The sequence below is a fragment of the Coregonus lavaretus genome (genome assembly GCF_964263955.1).
Source record: "Coregonus lavaretus genome assembly, chromosome: 15".
In the NCBI taxonomy this organism is placed as follows: domain Eukaryota; kingdom Metazoa; phylum Chordata; class Actinopteri; order Salmoniformes; family Salmonidae; genus Coregonus; species Coregonus lavaretus.
The window spans coordinates 1234771-1250152 of record NC_140002.1 but is presented as its reverse complement, the minus strand read 5'-3'; the positions used below and the strand labels follow the sequence as shown (position 1 = coordinate 1250152).

Here is a 15382-nt window from a genome sequence, read left to right as displayed (position 1 = left end):
ATCGGCAAAAAGCCTAGGTCTACTAGTAGTCTATGCAAATGACGGAGCCAAATGAAGGGCACTCACCGATGCGATTCGGTAGGCTACACTGACTGAGGAGGTGAGAGTCACTCACTTTAGTGTCACCGTCTGGCAAGCCCCGACATTCTAGGAAAGGAAACCTAGGAAATCCTTTGGTTTATTTGTCCCGATGTGATACCATGGTCATATAACCACGTTGCATGATTTATGAACAGCAAAGTGATATAGGAGACTTTATTCAGTCAGTTTGACACCTTTTTATATACTAGTCAATCAAAGCACAGTAAATAGCCTACTATGAAATTTGACTGCAACCAACCACCGCACATACAAATTGTACCGGGAGGCAGGACAGATGGCAGACTGTGGTTCCCTGTCATCGCTCGCTTTGTGACTGACAGGCGCCTGTCCTATCAATGGATCGCTAGAAGATGCATATCATTCATTCTAGATGGAGAGAGCTCGACGGACTAGCGAATTGATACTTTTAAATGAAAAGTAGCCAAGTTAATATGAAGCGGGAAAAAGTAGCCTGAATGAAAGGACAGATCCGAAGGAGTTGCCCTCATCAATATTCTCTACACAGAGCAGAGTGGAGCGAAGGGTAGATTTGCGGGACCCAAGCGGCCATGAATGATGAGTTATTGACCGTGGCTTGAGCCGCTGATCTGCCGTGCCCCGCTCTGCTCCGATCCTCCTCACTGCTCAATACTCACTGTGGAGGAGAAAATACTTTTACTAGGATCTGTTTTATCTCTCTCTCTCTCTCTCTCTCTGTCTCTCTGTCTCTGTCTCCTCTCTTCTCTTCCTCTCCCTCTCCTCTCTTTCTCTCCCTCTCCCTCTCACCCTCTCCCTCTCTGTCTCTCTCTCTCTGTCTCTCTCTCTCTGTCTCTCTCTCTCTCTCTCTCTCTCTCTCTCTCTCTGTCTCTCTCTCTCCCTCTGTCTGTCTGTCTGTCTGTATCTCTCTCTCTGTCTTTCTGTCTCTCTCTCTCTCTCTCTCTCCCTCTCTAGGTGCTAGCTCTGTTTGAGGAGGGGGAGGAGACTATCACAGCCTTCGTGGAACCCATCGTCATCCTGCTCATCCTCATCGCTAACGCTGTGATCGGAGTCTGGCAGGTGAGACGCTCTTCTCCTAGTGTGTGTTCACCTGATCATGTGTAAGGAGATGGTGTTGACATACAGGATATTATATGGTGTGTCACTTAGGGTGAGGAAGTCATTATGTAACGAGTCATCTATACAGATACGGCTTTCGATCATTATACGTGTCAGCAGGGCTTTTTTGATGGGTAGGATAGTAAAGCCGTATCAACTGAAACGTGGAAACCATGGAACCACAGCCAAGGCCAAGCTTTTAAATAGCCCTCTATATACAATATACATATATGCTTCTAGAGGCGCCAGTAAAACAAGCCACTTATGATGTGAATGCTAATTCTGTAGGCCTTTCAGTCAGAGTGATGACGTACTGTCTTTGTTCATTTCACTCTGTAGATCTGCAGACATAAACGGGTCCGTGTTAATTGAAGACAATGAACAGCAGCCTAATCACAATTGGTCTCTGAATATAGGACTTTGGCCTTGGAGGAATGGGTAGAATAAGAAGGGCTGGGTAGAGAAGATGTGAGGGGTTTGGAGGACAAATTGACAGCTGGGTGAGGGGAACTATAGCGAGAGAGCACTGAGTAAGGTCAGCCTATGGGTTGGATGTTCAGTTTATAGGCATTGCCTTTCTAGTAGGTGTTCATTCCAATGTAGGACGTAATTCTAAAGCGACAGAAATACACAAACACTTCACCATGGTATGAAATGGGGGGCTGCAATAAAGCTTGGACCTCTCTGTTGGTACTGAACCTGCCTCTGTCTCTCTGTGTGGTCCAGGAGAGGAATGCGGAGAACGCCATCGAGGCGCTGAAGGAGTACGAACCAGAGATAGCCAAGGTGTACCGCATGAACCGCAAGGCTGTCCAGAGGATCAAAGCCCGGGAAATAGTTCCTGGGGATGTTGTGGAGATTGCCGGTGAGTAGAGGCTGTCACAGGGTGTCACAGGGTGTCACAGGCTGTCACAGGGTGTCATAGGGTGTCGCAGGGTGTCACGGGGTGAGGGAAAGATGGGTTTTTACAGTGTGAAAGTATTTTTCTGTGTTCACCTTGTATGCCTGCCCATACCAAACACACACACACACACGTATATGGACATATGCCCCATTTCCAGTGCTGGAAACATCACTGAAAACTAAGTTACATACAGTGCCTTCAGAAAGTATTCACACCCCTTGACTTTTTCCACATTTTGTTGTTACAGCCTGCATTTTAAATGGGTTCAATTTAGATTTTTTTGTGACTGACCTACACACAATACCCCATAATGTCTTGAGTCAATAAGTAAGTATTCAGCCTCTTTGTTATGGCAAGCCTAAATAAGTTCAGGAGTAAATATTTGCTTGGAAAGTTACATAATAAGTTGCATGGACTCACTCTGTGTGCAATACTAGTGTTTAACATGATTTTGGAATGACTACCTCATCTCTGTAACCCACACATATACTGAACAAAAATATAAACGCAACATGTAAAGTGTTGGTCCCATGTTTCATGAGCTGAAATAAAAGATCCCAGAAATTTTCCATATGCACAAAAACCTTATTTCTTTCCAATTTTGTGCATACATTTGTTTACATCTCTGTTAGTGAGCATTTTATCCTTTGTCAAGATAATCCATCCACCTGACAGGTGTGGCATATCAAGAAGCTGATTAAACAGCATGATCATTACACAGGTTCACCTTGTGCTGGGGACAAATAAAAGGCCACTCTAAAATGTGCAGTTTTGTCACACAACACAATGCCACAGATGAAGTTTTGATGGAGCATGCAATTGGCATGTTGACTGCAGGAATGTCCACCGGAACTGTTGCCAGAGAATGTAATGTTAATTTCTCCACCATAAGCCAGCCTATTAGAACATTTGGCAGTACGTCCAACCGGTCTCACAACCGCAGACCACATGTAACCATGCCAGCCTGGGCAGGGACGCCCACCTATGGCTGCGTCCCTGCCCAGTCATGTGAAATCCACAGATTAGGGCCTAATTTATTTATTTCAATTGACTGATTTCCTTATATGAACTGTAACTCAGTAAAATCTTAGAAATTGTTGCATGTTGTGTTTATGATATCGTACGTAAACTAAAACAAAGAGAGGCATTCTGGCAGTACTCTTAGTCACTGTGGATCCAAAGGGGCTGATGATGATTTTTTCAATGTCCTCGTTTCTATAATGTTGTTGCCTTGATTTTTTGGGGGGGGTCTCCGGATTCCAGTGGTGTTAAGTTCTTAAGTAAAAATACTTCAAAGTACTACTTAAGTAGTTTTTTGGGGTATCTGTACTATACTTTACTATTTTTACTTTTACTTAACTACATTCCTAAAGAAAATAATGTACTTTTTACTTCTTACATTTTCCCTGACACCCAAAAGTACTCGTTACATTTTTAATGCTTAGCAGGACAGGGAACTGGTCCAAGTCACGCACTTATCAAGAGGAAATCCCTGGTCATCCCTACTGCATCTGATCTGGAGGACTCACTAAACACAAATGCTTCGTTTGTAAATTATGTCTGAGTGTTGGAGTGTGCCCCTGACTATCTGTACATTTAAAAAAAACAAGAAAATCGTGCCTTCTGGTTTGCTTAATATATGGAATTTGAAATGGTTTATACTTTTACTTTTGATACTTAAGTATATTTTAGCAATTAAATGTACTTTTGATACTTAAGTATATTTTAAAACAAACACTTTTAGACTTTTACTCAAGTAGTATTTTACTGGGTGACTTTCACTTTTACTTGAGTCATTTTCTATTAACATAACTTTTTACTTTCACGTGATTTTTGTCATTGTTTGTCATTTGTTTGCTGAAGCCCGTAGGCCCACCTGAACTCATCCCTTTGAGCTTGGTGAAGTTATCAATTACGCTTTGGGTGGTTTATCAATACACCCAGTCACTACAAAGGTGTAGGCGTCCTTCCAACTCAGTTGCCGGAGAGGAAGGAAACCACTCAGGGATTTCACAATGAGGCCAATGGTGACTTTAAAACAGTTACAGAGTTTAATGGCTGTGATAGGAGAAAACTGAGGATTGATCAACAACATTGTAGTTACTCCACAATACTAACCTAATTGACAGAGGGGAAAGAAGGAAGCATGTACAGAATAAAAATATTCCAAAACATGCATCCTGTTGGCAAAAAGGCACTAAAGTAATACTGCAAAAAAAATTCAGCAGGACATTAACTTAAAATACAAGGCACAACATCTACAATGGAGGGTTGCTTACCAAGAAGACAGGGAATGTTCCTGAGTGGCCGAGGTACAGTTTTGATTTAAATCTACATGAAAATCTATGGCAAGACCTGAAAAATGGTTGTCTAGCAATAATCATCAACCAATTTGACAACATTTTGAAAATAATAATGGGCAAATGTTGCACAATCCAGGTGTGGAAAGCTCTTAGAGACTGACCCAGAAAGACTCACAGCTGTAATCGCTGCCAAAGGTACTTCTATAAACTATTGACTCAGGGGTGTTAATACTTATGTAAATTAGATATTTCTGTATTTCATTTTCAATAAATGTGCAAACATTTCTAAAAACATGTTTTCACTTTGTCATTATGGGGTATTGTGTGTGTGTGTGTATATGGGTGAGAATTTAAAAAATCTTTAATCAATTTTGAATTCAGTCTGTAACACAACAAAATGTGGAATAAATCGAGGGGTATGAATACTTTGTGAAGGCACTGTAAAAGGCCTTTCCTCTGGGCCCACAGGTGCCAGCCAGGCCCACAGGTGGGTGTGTGTGTACGCACGATGTACTGTAGAGTGGCTGCGGTCGTCCCTGTATTTAGGGGACTATTTAAATTTCCACAGCATTCCCCTTTGCTCTCAGTCTCACCACCTGGTTACTGCTGCCGGGTGTTTGGCAGACACACAGACTGCCACACACAGACAGGGCTGGCTCATCTAAAAATAGTCTTGTTGTCACTGGTTCCAGAACATATGTGTATGACACACACACACACACACACACACGGTGCAGAGAAGTTCTCATCAACGTGATTAGTGTTTGTTTGTGTAAACCTTGGCTTTGCCGTGCTAATGATCTCTCTCAGTATCAGTAGCAGAGTGCTGTCTTGGGAATGAGGGGGGGGGGGGCGGAAACGGGAGGGAGAGAGAGAGAGAGCAAGAGAGGGACCACAGCTGTCATTCATAATCACTGCACTGCATGCCTCTAAGGCAGTCACAAGACAAGACAAGGGAAAGGGATTGTGTGCTCTGAATGGGTAACGCACTAGCTAGCTAGAATGAAGCCACAGTGTTATTGTTAGCTAGCATGGACACACACCCAGCCAAGCCCCGATCCCCGACCAGACATGACTGGAAGATGGAACAACAGCACACTGCCAGTCAGGGGGGGGCCTACCCAAACAGCCTGTCTCCATGGCAACCATCCTCAGACTAGCTCCGCCTGTACTGCAGCTTAGAGATGTTGAGGTTCTACAGCACCTCTTAGAACACACGGTAATGACCAATTCACAACTTAGAAGAAGCAACACAATTGGCGTGACCAAAATGGCACCCTATACCCTATATAGTGCACTACTTTTGATCAGAGCTCAATGGGAATAGGGAACAGGGAGCCATTTGGGACATATATTACAACCCCGGTCTGACACTATTGTGTATGAGGAACCAATGAGATCTAGTCACTCCATTCCTCCTTATTGTTACCATGGCGATCTGGCGTCTTTGAGCTGAGGTGGAGAGGCAACTGTTTTCTGTTGAAATGGAGTGTGACCCTCATCTGTCCCTGTAATCAGGGTCTCCTCTGTAGACGGTGAGTCAGAGTATCACTCCTCTGTCAGCAGGAGTTTAGTTGGTCTAGCCCACCCAGTACATGCTAAATGAAGGAGTTTAGTTGGTCTAGCCCACCCAGTACATGCTAAATGAAGGAGTTTAGTTGGTCTAGCCCACCCAGTACATGCTAAATGAAGGAGTTTAGTTGGTCTAGCCCACCCAGTACATGCTAAATGGAGTTTAGTTGGTCTAGCCCACCCAGTACATGCTAAATGAAGGAGTTTAGTTGGTCTAGCCCACCCAGTACATGCTAAATGAAGGAGTTTAGTTGGTCTAGCCCACCCAGTACATGCTAAATGAAGGAGTTTAGTTGGTCTAGCCCACCCAGTACATGCTAAATGAAGGAGTTTAGTTGGTCTAGCCCACCCAGTACATGCTAAATGAAGGAGTTTAGTTGGTCTAGCCCACCCAGTACATGCTAAATGGAGTTTAGTTGGTCTAGCCCACCCAGTACATGCTAAATGAAGGAGTTTAGTTGGTCTAGCCCACCCAGTACATGCTAAATGAAGGAGTTTAGTTGGTCTAGCCCACCCAGTACATGCTAAATGAAGGAGTTTAGTTGGTCTAGCCCACCCAGTACCTGCTAAATGGCTGCTGAGTGGAGGGCAGGGCACTTACACAGTCACTGTCACACACGGGCACACCATGCACGCACGCACACACACACACACACACACACACACTGTTGGCGCGCACACACACACACACAGGAAAGATGTTAGTCTGTCAGTGGGATGTGAGCGGCCATTTGGGGGGGGGGGGGGGCTGTTTAATGCCATTTTCCTACCATAGCAGATACTGGATAGAGAGGCTGGAAAAAGTGTCAGTATGTTGAGATCAACTGTCTGAAAGCATGTTCAGAATGGGTGACAAAGCAAACAAACACCTTTTTTTAAATTTATTTTTTACTTACATTTCTTCCTATTTTTATGTTTGTGTCGGAGTCTTTCCTCTCCTGTATGTTGGATTAGCGAGTGTCAGTTCCAGTTGTGGTTCCATGGAGCTCAAGGCGTGGGGTAGAACAAGCCATCTGAAAGGGATGGAAGTGGACATTCTCAACCACAGTGCCTTTTGAGGAGAGCGAAGAAAAAAAAAACATCAATACTGTATGTTTACACACAAGTTTCCACCCTCCTCTCCGCTGCCTCCCATGCCTGCCTGGCTGGGTTCACCACCACAGTTATGGTTCTGGAACGTTCCCTGTTCAGACCATCACATCAACCAGGGTTTGGTCTGATGGATACTAAGTTCCAGCCAGGAGGGAAAGTTAAGTTAAGCACACTTTACTGGATGAATCTCCAAAAGTTCCCTCCAGACAGTTGACAGTTTGCGCTCAGTAATTGCGTAGGCTGCATTATGTTAAGGTAAGTATTCACAAGCTCCTAGTAGTAGCATTTATATTGGAGTGGGGGGGAGAGCGAGCGAGCGAGAGAGACTCAGTCTGTGGGAGTTGATTGGAGAAGAGTGAGGGGTGAGTTGGAGGCGATAGGACTACAGTAGGTGAGGAGGATGCTGGGAGTGGGAGTTTCAAAAGCCTCTTTCTGCTGCCCCCAGCTCCCACACATACACATCTCTCTCTCCATCTCTCTTTTTATTTCTCTCTCCACCTCTCTTTCTGGTTGTTGTTGAGGAAGAGAGGAGAAGTGGAGTGTCAGATACAATGTGAAAGATTGAGAAGTCGTGATACTTTAGGAAAATGAGAACTTCAAGGGTAATGCCAGAAAATGCCATGATGGGGGGGAAAAGAAACACAGGATGTTTTCTGAAATCATCCAACTAGAGGTCTGCCATTGTCCTACTGATGAATGTGATTTATGAAGTGATGAAAGGTTTTTAATCAAGACCTTGGGTTTGGTCAGTGGTTCACTTCCCGATAGAGGTGGAAGCGAGGCCAAATAACGCTCCCACAGCCAGTAGGTCATGTAACGTAGCTAATCACAGTCAGGTTGCCTTGCATAATAATGATCATCCTGCAATACCAGACAAGGCAAAAGACAAGGCAAACTTTTCAAAAGGAATCCGCTTGAAAAGCCTAATCGGTGCATTCTGTTACTACTCATGTTTTAGTGAATAACAGTGAGTTAGACTGATGTCTGAGAACAGGGTTGGACCCATCTGAATAGCAGTGAGTTAGGCTGATGTCTTAGGACAGGGTTGGACCCATCTGGAGAACATATGGTACAGAACTGTGTTGATGGATGCGTTTACCTCTGCAAACCAAGCTACTTCAAACCATTTGCAGAATGGCATATTGGTTGTGTGGTCGTCAACATCAGTTGCTACATAGGTTTCAGGTATGAGGATATCTGGTTCCTTTCTTCTGACTTGTAAACCTCTTACTTTGATATCTTTGTATTATAGAACTCTCTGGGGCTTGGATGAAGCAATTCCAGCATCACTGTCCTGGTGTGATCCACCAACGAGCCCCAACACTGTTGAATGTAAAGCTGTGACAAAAGTGCGCAGCGGACGCAATGAGCGTGGCTCAAAGGACATTAGGTGCCACATGCCCACGACACCTAAACCCTGTCCTGAAATATGACTTTAATATACAGCCAGAGAGGAGACAATAGATTACAGGTATTAATCCAAGCTGCTTGTATCTGGGTTTATCCCTCTGTGATAAGGGAGCTGAGCGCTTTCTCAGATGCTGAGCGTTGTTGACTTGCTGCATGTTGTTGACTTGCAAGGCTAAGCCAGGCCAGGGCTCTCTGGCTAAACAGTTTCTTTGCTCAAGGCTTTGTTTTAACGCTGCGATTCGATAGGTTGCAATTGAGTGGTCACCTGGGGAACGGGGGGGGGGGGGTTGCCGGCAGTTTCACAGCTAGGCTTCCATCTTCTCATTTCCTTTGTGATTACACCTCCTGGCTCGCCGGACTCACATCTTCACAGGTCACTACAGAGGGCAAAGATCCTCATTTAAAATCACACACACCTTTCTCTTATGTCTCTCTTCCTCCCCCTCTCTTCTCTCTCTTCCTCCCCCTCTCTTCTTCTTTCTTACTCCCCCTCTCTTCTCTCTCTTCCTCCCCCTCTCTTCTCTCTCTTCCTCCCCCTCTCTTCTTCTTTCTTCCTCCCCCTCTCTTCTCTCTCTTCCTCCCCCTCTCTTCTTCTTTCTTACTCCCCCTCTCTTCTCTCTCTTCCTCCCCCTCTCTTCTCTCTCTTCCTCCCCCTCTCTTCTTCTTTCTTCCTCCCCCTCTCTTCTCTCTCTTCCTCCCCCTCTCTTCTCTCTCTTCCTCCCCCTCTCTTCTCTCTCTTCCTCCCCCTCTCTTCTTCTTTCTTACTCTGTAGAATGTTAACCCAATACTTTCATCAAATGACCGTTATAAACAAACAATCTGTTGTCTTCTCTTCTAACCCCAGCCTATTTTGTTTGGTTATCTAGTTGGTGACAAGGTCCCTGCTGACATCCGGATCACCTCCATCAAGTCTACCACCCTGAGAGTGGACCAGTCTATTCTCACAGGTAGGCTACAACACTACATACTGACTGGGTAGCTGACTGACTTGACGGGCTGGGTGGTTGGCCGACTGGTTGGCTGACTGGCTGGGTGGTTGGCCGACTGGTTGGCTGACTGGCTGGGTGGTTGGCCGACTGGTTGGCTGACTGGCTGGGTGGTTGGCCGACTGGTTGGCTGACTGGCTGGGTGGTTGGCCGACTGGTTGGCTGACTGGCTGGGTGGTTGGCCGACTGGTTGGCTGACTGTCTGGGTGGTTGGCCGACTGGTTGGCTGACTGGCTGGGTGGTTGGCCGACTGGTTGGCTGACTGGCTGGGTGGTTGGCCGACTGGTTGGCTGACTGGCTGGGTGGTTGGCCGACTGGTTGGCTGACTGGCTGGGTGGTTGGCCGACTGGTTGGCTGACTGGCTGGGTGGTTGGCCGACTGGTTGGCTGACTGACTGGGTGGTTGGCCGACTGGTTGGCTGACTGGCTGGGTGGTTGGCTGACTGGCTGGGTGGTTGGCCGACTGATTGGCTGACTGGCTGGGTGGTTGGCCGACTGGTTGGCTGACTGGCTGGGTGGTTGGTTGACTGGCTGGGTGGGTGGTTGGCTGACTGGCTGGGTGGTTGGCCGACTGGCTGGCTGACTGGCTGGGTGGTTGGCCGACTGGTTGGCTGACTGGCCGACTGGTTGGCTGACTGGCTGGGTGGTTGGCCGACTGGTTGGCTGACTGGCTGGGTGGTTGGCCGACTGGTTGGCTGACTGGCTGGGTGGTTGACCGACTGGTTGGCTGACTGACTGGGTGGTTGGCCGACTGGTTGGCTGACTGGCTAGCTGACTAAGATTAAACCTCTGTTGCTCTTTTATTTTTTATTTATTTTTTATTTCACCTTTATTTAACCAGGTAAGCCAGTTGAGAACAAGTTCTCATTTACAACTGCGACCTGGCCAAGATAAAGCAAAGCAGTGCGATTAAAAACAACAACACAGAGTTACATATGGGGTAAAACAAAACATAAAGTCAAAAATACAACAGAAAATATATATACAGTGTGTTCAAATGTAGCAAGTTATGGAGGTAAGGCAATAAATAGGCCATAGTGCAAAATAATTACAATTAGTATTAACACTGGAATGATAGATGTGCAAGAGATGATGTGCAAATGGAGATACTGGGGTGCAAATGAGCAAAATAAATAACAATATGGGGATGAGGTAGTTGGGTTGGCTAAATCCTCGTACTGTTATAAACAACACCCTCTTACTGTTAATGGCTTGTAGGGTCTTTATGAAACAGTGTGTACTAATCCGTCTCTACAGGCGAGTCTGTGTCTGTGATCAAACACACCGACCCCGTCCCTGACCCCAGAGCTGTCAATCAAGACAAGAAGAACATGCTGTTTTCTGTAAGAACTATACTTTCTTCCTGTTTGGAGCCAACTCTACTCGCTCGCTTGCACTTCTCTCTCACACACTCGCACAGACACACACTCGCACAGACACACACACACACACACACACACACACACACACACACACACGGCTCTGTTCTGGTCTCAGCCTGCTGCATTCCTCAGCCATATCAGGAAATCTTACTTTTATCCCCCTCTGAACATGGTGTGTGTGTGTGTGTGTGTGTGTGTGTGTGTCTCTTTCAAACAGCTCTTACACTAAAAGGGCATTATCATCATTTACACAATTTAACAGTATTATTCCAACCTCATAGTGTGGAAATATATATAAAACACAGGAAAATCACATTTTTGACTGCACTGGGCCTTTAAGATGTGGTCAGCAGATATAATCTTGGTGATGTCTGTAAGCCTACTCTTTAAATGTCAAACCTGATCCAAGATTTAGTTGAAAGTAGCAATTGGATATCCTATATTTTTGCAGTATGCATGGTTTGATTTCAATATTAACCCTGCGCTGACCTCTCCCTCCTACTCTTCCTCATCCACCTCCTCCTCTCCCTCCTACTCCTCCTCTTCCTCCTGCTCCTCTTCCTCAGGGCACCAACATCGCTTCGGGACGAGCCATCGGCATCGTGGTCTCCACCGGCATATCCACGGAGATCGGTAAGATCAGGAACCAGATGGCAGCCACGGAGCAGGAGAAGACCCCCCTGCAGCAGAAACTGGACGAGTTCGGAGAGCAGCTCTCCAAGGTGGGTTTTAGGATGATGATGATGATGATGATGATGATGATGATGATTTTTAATATTTGTATTTATTTATGCTTTGTGCTATCATATCTATACTGTTTCCTGTGTGATTTTTATTCTCTGTGTTTTCTGTTTTCTGTTTGTGTTGTCTGTGCTTTGAATGAGCCATATGACTGCAAGCCCGAGACAAAAGTCAATTTTCACCCCCCCCCCCCCCCCCAAAAAAAAAAACGTTTTCAACTTTGAACTCTCCAAGGTCATCTCCCTGATCTGCGTGGCCGTCTGGATCATTAACATCGGCCATTTTGGGGACCCGGTCCATGGGGGGTCCTGGATGCGGGGGGCCATCTACTACTTTAAGATCGCTGTGGCCCTGGCTGTGGCCGCCATCCCTGAGGGTATGTGGGAACCGTTTGATTGGTTTCCGCTCGCTCGCTCTCACACACTCCAAATTCCATATATATATATATATTATGAATTATCCTATGCTGTTCATGTCTCCTCCACCCTATCCAATCCTGCCTCTCTTTACTACAACCGTCCTCCTCAGGTCTACCCGCTGTGATCACCACCTGCCTGGCGCTGGGGACCCGCCGCATGGCCAAGAAGAACGCCATCGTCCGCAGCCTGCCCTCTGTGGAGACCTTGGGCTGCACCTCTGTCATCTGTTCCGATAAGACTGGCACCCTTACCACCAACCAGATGTCTGTCTGCAGGGTGAGTCTGGGTTTCATGTGGGACTGTAATATTAGTGTGACTGTCAGCTGTGTATATACAGTACCGGTCAAAAGTTTGGACACACCTACTCATTCAAGGGTTTTTCTTTATTTTTACTATTTTCTACATTGTAGAATAATAGTGAAGACATCAAAACTATGAAATAACACATATGGAATCATGTAGTAACCAAAAAAGTGTTAAGCAATTCAAAATATATTTTATATTTGAGATTCTTCAAAGTAGCCACCCTTTGCCTTGATGACAGCTTTGCACACTCTTGGCATTCTCTCAACCAGCTTCACCTGGAATGCTTTTCCAACAGTCTTGGAGTTCCCACATATGCTGAGCACTTGTTGGCTGCTTTCATCCCAAACCATCTCAATTGGGTTGAGGTTGGGTGATTGTGAAGGCCAGATCATCTGATGCAGCACTTAATCACTCTCCTTCATGGTCAAATAGACCTTACACAGCCTGGAGGTGTGTTGGGTCATTGTCCTGTTGAAAAACTAATGATAGTCCCACTAAGCACAAACCAGATGGGATGGCGTATCCCTGCAGAATGCTGTGGTAGACATGCTGGTTAAGTGTGCCTTGAATTCTAAATAAATCACTGACAGTGTCACCAGCAAAGCACCATCACACCTCCTCCTCCATGCTTCACAGTGGGAACCACACATGCGGAGATCATCCGTTCACCTACTCTGCGTCTCACAAAGACATGGCGGTTGGAACCAAAAATCTCAAATTTGGACTCATCAGACCAAAGGACAGATTTCCACCGGTCTAATGTCCATTGCTTGTGTTTCTTGGCCCAAGCAAGTCTCTTCTTCTTATTGGTGTCCTTTAGTAGTGGTTTCTTTGCAGCAATTCGACCATGAAGGCCTGATTCACGCAGTCTCCTCTGAACAGTTGATGTTGAGATGTGTCTGTTACTTGAACTCTGTGAAGCATTTATTTGGGCTGCAATTTCTGAGGCTGGTAACTCTAATGAACTTATCCTCTGCAGCATAGTTAACTCTGGGTCTTCCTTTCCTGTTGCGGTCCTCATGAGAGCCAGTTTCATCATACCGCTTGATGTTTTTTGCCACTGCACTTGAAGAAACTTTCAAAGTTCTTGAAATGTTCCGTATTGACTGACCTTCATGTCTTAAAGTATTGATGGACTGTCATTTCTCTTTGCTTATTTGAGCTGTTCTTGCCATAATATGGACTTGGTCTTTTACCAAATAGGGCTATCTTCTGTATACCACCCCTACCTTGTCACAACACAACTGATTGGCTCAAATGCATTAAGAAGGAAATAGATTCCACAAATTAACTTTTAACAAGGCACACCTGTTAATTGAAATGCATTCCAGGTGACTACCTCATGAAGCTGGTTGAGAGAATGTCAAAGAGTGTGCAAAGCTGTCATCAAGGCAAAGGGTGGCTACTTTGAAGAATCACAAATATAAAATATATTTTGAATTGTTTAACACTTTTTTTGGTTACTACATGATTCCATATGTGTTATTTCATAGTTTTGATGTCTTCACTATTATTCTACAATGTAGAAAATAGTAAAAAAATTAAGAAAAACCCTTGAATGAGTAGGTGTGTCCAAACGTTTGACCGGTACTGTACATCAATTAGAAGGTGAAGTGTTTTTTCTCAAGGGTACAAAAGCAGAAGATGGCACCTAGGATCCCCACACTTTTTTTCCCATCGGTCTTTGGATTCGAACCAACAACCCTTTGGTTGTAGGCCCACGTGTCTAACCTCTAGGTTACATGCCGTTGTAGTGGATGTTGTTTTTTGTTGTTGTACCGGCCCAGTATATTTAGTTCCAGTCCAGAGAGAACCCAAAGCATTGTACTGTACCTTCATATCGTCATACAGGATTGACACTTCCTTCATACTGGGAGTTTCCTTGGAAAGCCTGCAGTCTCTCACACACACACACAGACAGACAGAGGTTTTGGACGGGGGACAGGTGGGGTTAGTCGTGATGGAAAATCCCTGCGGTGTTATAATGTTTCCAGTCCTCAGCCAGCCTTTTGATAGCTAGCCAGGGCAGGCTGGCAGCACCATACTGAGCTGTCGGCAACAACAGTTGGACATGGGCCTCTCACTCACCCTGAGAGAGGCAGGCACAGACCGACAGCCGGCGAGAAGCTGCTGCTGAATAACCATTAGAGACCTTTACATACAGAAACTAAGGCCACTCACACTCTTAACACCCATATTCCCACTCTTGTGGAATCCTCCAGCCCATCCCTTTCCCCTCCACACCGTGTGTGTGTGTGTGTGTGTGTTGGTTGTGTGTGTGTGTGGTGGTGGTGGTTTTGTGTGTGTGTGTGTGTGTGCCAGTTCTGCTCCACCATAGAGGAAATGCCAGGGCCACTGTTTGTCTTGACTTCCATTTAGCCTCTGGAGCAGGATCTGGCTGAAACCCCACCTAACACACACACACTTCTCCTAATCACAGTTAATTCCTCTTACCCTCACACCTGACCTTTCACCTCTGAGAAGGGCCAAACTGTATTTCTCATTTGACCTTTTGAACATCTAAACTGAACATGCTGGCCAGAGGTCACTGGTAAGATTAGCAAACTTAGGCATGACATGCCAGCAGCAAATGCTGACACTACACATCCAAATATAACTGATCAAATTATGAAAGACAAGCGTTGTAATTTTGAATTCCATAAAGTGAGTGTGGAAGAGGTGAAAAAATTATTGTTGTCTGTCAACAATGACTAGCCACCAGGGTCTGACAACTTGGATGGAAAATTACTTGGATGGAAAATTACTGAGGATAATAGCGGACGATATTGCCACTCCTATTTGCCACATATTCAATCTAAGCCTACTAGAAAGCGTGTTCCCTCAGGCCTGGAGGGAAGCTAAAGTAATTCCGCTACCCAAGAATAGTAAAGCCCCTTTACTGGCTCAAATAGCCAACCAATCAGCCTGTTACCAACCCTTAGTAAACTATTGGGAGAACTTGTGTTTGACAAGATACAATGCTATTTTACTGTAAACAAATTGACAACAGACATTCAGCACGCTTATAAGGAAGGACATTCAACAAGCACAGCACTTACACAAATGACTGATGATTGGCTGAGAGAAATTGA

At 45.3% G+C, this 15382-nt stretch overlaps 1 protein-coding gene across 1 annotated transcript in view; it reads left to right on the top strand.

Moving 5' to 3' along the window:
- Positions 1-15382, top strand: part of LOC311142343 (sarcoplasmic/endoplasmic reticulum calcium ATPase 1-like) — a 72666-nt gene that overhangs the window by 27721 nt on the left and 29563 nt on the right. Inside the window, exons 4-10 of the mRNA XM_084177972.1 lie at positions 1033-1137; positions 1903-2041; positions 9324-9404; positions 10700-10785; positions 11391-11546; positions 11800-11941; positions 12094-12260. Coding sequence (XP_084034098.1) covers positions 1033-1137; positions 1903-2041; positions 9324-9404; positions 10700-10785; positions 11391-11546; positions 11800-11941; positions 12094-12260 — 876 coding nt within the window. The remainder of the gene's footprint in view (positions 1-1032; positions 1138-1902; positions 2042-9323; positions 9405-10699; positions 10786-11390; positions 11547-11799; positions 11942-12093; positions 12261-15382) is intronic.